Raw genomic sequence first — 8,096 nt, forward strand, 5'->3', positions numbered from 1 at the left:
ATCATTATCTGGGAGAACAATAACAACAAAACAAAACGACCGGGGGAAAATCCATTTGGTAAGGGTCTAGCACCAGTCACGTACTTCTCTACTTTGGTAGAGATTGGAGCAAGATGACAGATTCATGGACAATATCATTTATAGTTCATCAGATCTTATTTGATCATAAATGTTATTTCCCCAATTAATTATATGACGAAATTGCATCTGTGTGTGCACACTTGCATTTTCACAAAGGAAGAGACCGTGCCTTTCATCAGATTATTCAAAGGGCAGATAATCCAAAACTGATCTGCCCCCACTGGTTTCATCCTGTAAAAGCCAACGGACTCTGGCCAGGTGCCATCTTCTGAAACGCCAAGGTCAGTGGCTCCTGAAGAGACCGTGTGACCTCCTTTTGGTAATTTTTCTCTCTGTCTTTTAAAAGCTTCCTTCCTCCCAGCTACTTTAACGCTGACTGTGGACAAGGGAGACAACGTGAACATATCTTTCAAGAAGGTGTTGATGAAAGAAGAAGATGCGGTGATTTACAAAAATGGTGAGTGTGTCTTTTATCTCTTTCCAACCCCACAGTGTGAGACAGAGCAGGCTCCTTTTCCTACCGTAGTTCTTGGGAGATGTTGGACCTATATTGCCATGAGGCAAGTTTATCAAATCCCTTAAGAGAAACTGCCCTTCTAGGTAATGTGTTTGGTTACTGAGTCAAATTAATTAAGTTGAGGACACATGGACATATACTTGAGGTATGTCTGCACAATTTTAAAAAACCCATCATGATATGATAAGTGGGGTCCCAAGTGCAGTCAAATACAATGTGTATTGATTTGCTCTGAGACTAAGTAAATGATCAAAAGGAACCCAGCAGCTGTTCTGGGAGCTTCCATGTACAATCCAAATCGGTCTGGGACCCTTCTATGGTTAGACACCACCCAGTGGCAGTTGCCTAGTTGAAACAGTGATGGGGATAATTCTGAGCTTTGTAGTGGATAGGCCTTTCAGGCCAGAGCCTCCCGACATTAGTGGGCAGGATTACTTGGCAGTTCCCACAAGAGAATCACTCACTTCTCTACGCTCCCTCCTCTTTGCAGAAGAATATTGTGCTTGGCGGCAAGACTTCAAAATGATGTCTGTTGTATCCCCGGGCCTTTCATGCCTGCTTGGAGCACGTGGATGATTGCAGACTTGTCATGCTGCTCCCACAGGCAGTTTGCTCGGGCACATCTTCTCTGCCAGGGCAGGAAAAGTGATTCAAATGGAGGGGCCAGGCAACTGGAGTGTTTACCCGTGCGTGACCTGTTGTTCTCCGCTCTTACCAGGTTCCTTCATCCATTCAGTGCCTCGGCACGAGGTCCCTGACATTTTAGAAGTGCACCTGCCATATGCTCAGCCCCAAGATGCTGGAGTATACTCGGCCAGGTACATCGGAGGAAACCTCTTCACCTCAGCCTTCACCAGGCTGATCGTCCGCAGTAAGTGATTGACAGGCCATCACAACTGGTGGAATAGTTGCTAGGATTTTTCAAGTAACAGAAAATGACTCAGGCTAGCTTAAGCAAAAAGCAGGGACCGTTTGGAAGGAGACTAACAAACTTCCAGCGATCTGGGCTCAGCAGTGGAAGGTGGAAGTCCTTCCTATCTAGGGTGTTACCAGGACCATAACTCATCCTATAAGGTTTCTTTTACTTTCGGTTTTGAATTTCCAGGAGAAAGAATCTGATTGGTCTAATATTGGTCAGATGTCTAGCCTCTAAACCAATCAGCTGTAGAGATGAGTGGAGTTGCCTAGTACAGTTCCGGCCCTAGGAGCTCAGATCTGTTTGGTCGATCCGCTCCATAAAATGAGGTCTGGGCAGTCTCCTGGAATTGGAGGGTGAGTGAGGGCTCCTGAGTTGGCGTAATATCTAGTTAATCATCAAGTTCTCTGTAAATGTCATGCTTTTTGTTATGTTAAGCTTTGAAAAAATGCAAGGGTTATAACCAATGAGACCTTTTAAAAAAATGATCTTATGGTATTTACCAAAGTGGAGTGTAAACATCACCACTGTTTTTTAATTTTTGCTAGGAACTGGTTTATAAGAAACAAAAAGACCTAATAATTCTGCTGACTTTGCTCAGCAATGCCATCTATTCATGATATTAACTACCAAGATTGCTCTGTCATTTCTCTCAATGGTAGGGTCTCTAATTCAGGAAGATGGTATTTTTTGCTTTACTGTATGTTGTCTAATGAAGGCAACAGCAGCTGTTGTCCCCAGCTCTGTGCCAGGCACTGTGCTATGCTGGGAATGCAAAGGTAATCGAACAACCCCTCCCTGGTAGGTTGTTCCCAATCAGAGCGCATCGATACTTAAGGGGATGTACAGGTGTTCCTATATGGCAAGCAAAGGACAAAGAGTTCATATGGTTTTAGGCCCCACACAAAGTCACCTTTGAGGGTATAAAATACAGCTAGGTATTTTTCAGGCAGGCCTTTTTGAGAAGCACTGAAAAGAATCAACCTATATATGCCTAGATCTGTTTCCTCTTGAATATCTTGAATAACTATTGTGCTTGTCTCCTATTAAATGTCAGACAAAAAGCCTTTTAGCAAAATCAACCCTTTAAACTATATACAGGGTTTATGATGATGCCACCATTTCACGACCCAGCCTCCCAGACAAAAACAAAAACACAGAAAGATCCAGCCTCCAACAGCTGGCGTCACACTTACCTCCCCCGGATGTGATGATTCTGTGACGGTAGGAAAGAGAGTCTGGGAAAGCCCACCTTGATTCCTCTCCCAGGACAGTCCCAGCCACAAGGGAGTAGTAATTTCCAGTGAGTTCCATACATTTATTTCAGTTACGGAGCTTTCCTTTGGTCTGACAGAGCTCTGAATACCAGATATCCAGTCTCCACAACTCATGAGGACCCCCTGTTGGCACCATGATTAAGAGCCTGGCTGCCATCTGGAAGGTTGGCGCTCTGAGTCCATCCAGAGGTGACTTGTATGAAAGGCCTGGTGACCTACTGCTGAAGAATCAGCACTTGAAAACTCTGGGGAGCACGATCCTCCTCTGACACATGGGTCGCAACAGGCGGGAATCCAGTGATGGCATCTGTAGGGCCCTTCAGAAGCCAGAGGAAGTGGGCTACGTTTTACAAGTGTCAGATGTTCATAATTACATGATAAAATGCACCAAGTCTTTTTTAATGCCAAGACAAACATGACTGAGGGCTATTACCTATGGCAAGATTCACCTGAAATTCTAAGGTAAAGCAAAAGGCTTCAAACACATTTTATCTTCAATTTGTCTCTTTTTCCAATTGCTAGAAATACATATTCATTTGTCTCTGCTGTTAGGCGGTGTTTCCATGAGAGGGCTGAGGAGCACTCTACTCTCTAAGGTCTGATTTCCAAAAGAGTTTGAGTTGAGTCGTAACCATCCCATTTAAGATGATTTATATTTCCAAGGAGGAGGTCTTTGATCAGAAATGAGGGAGAGTTGAAGGCATTTATCTTGGGATCTCTCTAGTAGGACTTGAAGCCCAGGCAAAGTTGTTCCTTAAAGATTGGTATTAAAAATCCAATTGGTTATATTTATAAATTTCTTCTCACCATGAACCCTCTCTCTGACAAAAGATTTTCCACAAGCACTAAATGTATATGGTATCTCCATGTAGTCCGTGAATACGTGGTTTCTTAAACTACGAGCTCACAAGATTTTTTGAAGAAAATAACAAAAGCTTAACTGCCTACCTGTTGTCCACTAACAAACTCTTTTCCTGACTTCCCCACCCCCAACAAACATCCCTTTCCAATAGATCCCTAAGGGTTCATTTTTTCATCTTTCCCAGAAGAAGCTAGGAAGCTGGGACAGGTTTACGGCGAGGCACAGGGATAAAGACAGTTTCATGTAACAGGAGGCCTATTTTCATCTCCATTATCTGCTGCCATTAATTTTTACCCTGCTCAGAAATCCTGTGGTCTGCTTCTCAAGCAATCGCAAATAAATGATGTAAAAGCTCCCGCCCTTAGATGTTACTATCTATAAATGTTAGCTTTTAGATATTCTGCAGCTTTATCTATTAAGTGGAAGGCTGTAAGAGAAGGTCTATGTTGACAGCCTTCCTGATTAGTTTTGAGAAAATACCGATAACAGAAGTTATTGCCAGAGAAGCTATAAGGCACCGGTCCAAGCTTATCACCAAGAGACTAACATTCTGGAACAGAAATGCTAATTCCTTTCAGATGAGAAGTGCCACTCAGTTCCTAACAAGCAAGGGTCATCAAGCCCCCTAGGTTTTCCTTATCCTTGAACATACTTAACAACTGAGGACATGCTGACCCTGGTCTCAAGTAAATTGCCAAGGGAGGGAGAAAAGGAGCCAGGACTACGTAAGCCCGTAGGCGGTTTTCCATCCTTGCACATTAGGTTTGGTGTATTTTTTTCATTCCTTATATATTTTCCACCTGAAAGATAAATGAATACTATTAGCTCCTCCTTCCCCCTTTTGCCTTATTCCTTCTCAACCTTTTAGTACAAGAGGATTTCAAAATGTTTTAGAAGTATTCCTTTATCTTTTTTGTTCCATTTTCCCACAAACTTTTGGAAGCCCTATTTAATATGGCTGGGATCACTTGAAGAGCCAGTTAAGCATAGATGGCTGCGCCAACTCTCAGTTTCCCATTCAGGAGCTGCGGTGGGGTCTGGGACTTCATTTCTAATAGGTCCCAGAAGATGGCAGTGTTCCCAATAGGGGTCACACATTGAGACCGTCCACTCATACCTGCAGTTCCTGGAACATGCCATTGCTTTGCCTGGAATACCTTCTCCAGTCTTATCTTCTTTGCTACCAATGCAGGTGGTACAGATTTAGTGCCCATACCACACCCTCTGGGAAGACTTCCTTCATACCATCCTCCATCCCCCAAGTCAGAATTAGGTACCCCTCATCCTTGTTTCTATATCATTTTGTGTTTACAAGTCAGTTTTCCAAATTAGACTATGAGTTTCAAGAGCGCAGAGACGATAGTTTATTTATCTTTGTATACCAGTGTCCAGGGAAATGAGTGACATATAGTAAGTGCTCATGAAATATCTGTAGAGTGAATACCTTCCACTCATCCCAGCCTTGCTTTCCTTAACAAAAGGATGTGAAGCTCAGAAGTGGGGACCTCAATGCAACCGTCCTTGCACAGCATGCAGGAACAATGGTGTCTGCCACGAAGACACGGGCGAGTGCATTTGTCCTCCTGGATTTATGGGGAGAACATGTGAGAAGGGTAAGTCAGGTGTACTTGCGAAACTATACATGTATCAAAGTGTACTGCGCAGGTTGACCAGACCAGCATTGCTGGATCTAGAATTCTAGCTATCTGGATACAGATAGCGATGGAAGCATAATGGTAGCTAGACCACATGGCTCCTCCTTCATATGAATTTTTGGAAGCTACCTTTCCTTCAGGACTCTTTATTACAGTCACTGGGAAGTTCCTGTAATGATAAATCTGAACAGCTAGACTGCAGTTGTTCTCAACCTGTGGGTCGTGACCCCTTGGGGGTTGTCAAATGACCTTTTCACAGGGGCCACCCAATTCATAACAGGAGCAGAATGACAGTTATGAAGTAGCAACAAAAATAATTTTAAGGTTGGGGGGTCACCACAGGAACTGTATGAAAGGGTTGTGGCATTAGGAAGGTTGAGAACCACTACTCCGGAGGTTTGACAAGTGTTAACTTGGGTAAAGGTGAAAGCAATATAAAATCGAAGGACATTAAGGAAAAATGATGGCAGGGAAGACATGGAGAGGCTTGTAAGAGTCAATGGAAACAGAGGCAAATACTGTTACGCAGACAATCCCGAAACAGTGGTGATCGACAAACAGATGTGTGGATAGAAACACGGGCTGGAAAGGTGAGGGGAAATCAAATGTGAGGATATGAGTAGATTTGACAAGGATATTTTTGCATGTGTATTTCCCTTTGCTGCAAATATACCCTCGAACGTGATGGCGCACGCAAGGGCAATGTTTTGCAAAGTTCTCAGACATAATACCTTAAGGAAATGAGTTGCTGGGCCAAGGAGGCTCAGGACACCAAGGTCAATTGGCATAATAACATGGTTCACAAAGACACTTACATCCTAATTAGCTGAATGGGGGCTGGGGTCTTAACAATTCATGCACTATCCTCTAATGCACATCTATTGGTCTATTGGAGGAAAGTAGTCTATAGTGATGAAAACCAATAGATACAAGGAAATAATTAGCCCAATGGACTAAGGGACCACACAAACAACAGTCTCCATGAGCTTGAGATCAGAATAATTAGATGGTCCCTGGCTACCACTGTTAACTTCTCTGAAAAGGATCACATTAGAAAGTTCTGAACACCGTGGGGGGAAATGTGGAACAGAAACTCATAGATAGACCAGGCTTATTGGTTGTGTAGAGAAGGGTGGGACCACTAGGTCATGCCCTCCCCCTCCAGGTTTGGAGATGAGCTCATCTAGGCATGAGAACAATCAACCCTTCATAATCAAAAGGCTGCACCTGCCCAAGGACAGGGTTCAGAAAGGAGGGATGGGAACAGGAAATACAGGGAGGATGCAGGATAAGTGATGATGTGCTGAAAGGATTGCAACTGACAAGTTGGAACAAAAAGTGTATAAACTGTTGGGTGAAAAGGACAGTTCTGTAAAGCTGCACTGACTTCACAATGAAAGAGCGTTTTCAAGAAAAATGTGTAACCTATGATGTGAGTGCCATCCCTCGATTGATGCACAACTACACAACTACAACTGGTAGCCTGTGAGGCTGTTTCATCATCTGCTCACACCACAGCTAGGATGGGACTGTTTCCATACGCCTGCATTAGAGGAGACCCTTTAAAAGAAGAATCGTGTATTTCAAAGAGTTGTATTTTTCAAAAAGTTTTCTTGGCACGTCATCCACATATCATACAGTTCAATCATATCAGGAGGAGTTGTACAATCATTACCATCATCAATGTTAGAACATTTTCTTCCTCTTTGTACTCATTATTATTAGCGTAATTATTGTTATTGTTTTAATTGTGGCAAAATTGTATACAACACATTCTCCAATTCAAGAACTTCTACAAAAATAATTCAGTGCCATTCATTATAAAGAGTTGTGTGTGTGTGTGTGTGTGTGTGTGTGTGTGTGTGTATATATATATATATATATGTCTCAAATATATATATATATATTACTGTGAATCACCTCCCCCCCAACCCACCCCCCTCCCTTAAAGCTTGTGAGCGGCACGCATTTGGCAGAAGCTGCAGAGAACGCTGCAATGGCCCAGAGGGATGCAAGTCCTACGTGTTCTGTCTCCCAGACCCTTATGGGTGTTCCTGTGCTGCAGGCTGGAAGGGTCTACAGTGCAATGAAGGTATGTATGTTCACCTTTGGATATGTGCCAATAGCACCTATGAACTGATGATTCTTTAGTAGGTGCACAAAGGAGAGCCACTTCACAGGAATCACATGTGGTTTAGAGTCTAGGATGTTCCTTGGCTACTCCGTCACCTCTCTGTTTTGAATCAGAGACATTTTCATCCAAAGTTCGTTACACTGTCACATTCAGACTCTGGCCAGCATCACCTGGGGGATCTTATTACTACACAGATTTTGATTGAACGGGTCTGGGAGGAGGGCCTGAGAGTCCACATTTCTTTTCTTTTTTAAATCATTTTATTAGGGGCTCATACAACTCTTATCACGATCCATACATACATCAATTGTGTAAAGCGCATTTGTACATTCATGGCCCTCATCATTCTCAAAACATTTGCTCTCTACTTAAGCCCCTGGCATCAGGTCCTCATTTCCCCCGCTCCCTTCCTGCTCCCCACTCCCTCATGAACCCTTGATAATTTATAAATTATTATTTTGTCATATCTTGCCATGTCTGACGTCTCTCTTCACCCACTTTTCTGTTGTCCATCCCCCAGGGAGGAGGTCACATGTAGATCCTTGTAATTGATTCCCCCTTTCCAGCCCCTCCTCCCTCCACCCTCCTAGTAGCGCCACTCACACCGCTGGTCCTGAAGGGAGCATCCACCCTGGATTCCCTGTGTTTCCAGTT

The 8,096-nt window shown here is 43.4% G+C and overlaps 1 protein-coding gene across 1 annotated transcript in view; it reads left to right on the forward strand.

The window, feature by feature from the left end:
• Positions 1-423: 423 nt before the first annotated feature.
• The window catches only part of TEK (TEK receptor tyrosine kinase), a gene marked incomplete at its 5' end in the record, with an annotated part of 47,754 nt that continues 40,081 nt past the window's right edge, over positions 424-8,096 (forward strand). The window contains 4 exons of the mRNA XM_045289277.1: positions 424-538; positions 1,317-1,469; positions 5,135-5,266; positions 7,260-7,400. Of these exons, the coding sequence (XP_045145212.1) occupies positions 424-538; positions 1,317-1,469; positions 5,135-5,266; positions 7,260-7,400 (541 nt within the window). The remainder of the gene's footprint in view (positions 539-1,316; positions 1,470-5,134; positions 5,267-7,259; positions 7,401-8,096) is intronic.

This window comes from Echinops telfairi, unplaced genomic scaffold, assembly GCF_000313985.2.
Source record: "Echinops telfairi isolate 266 unplaced genomic scaffold, ASM31398v2 ScPeMD7_25;HRSCAF=90, whole genome shotgun sequence".
Classification (NCBI taxonomy): Eukaryota; Metazoa; Chordata; class Mammalia; order Afrosoricida; family Tenrecidae; genus Echinops; species Echinops telfairi.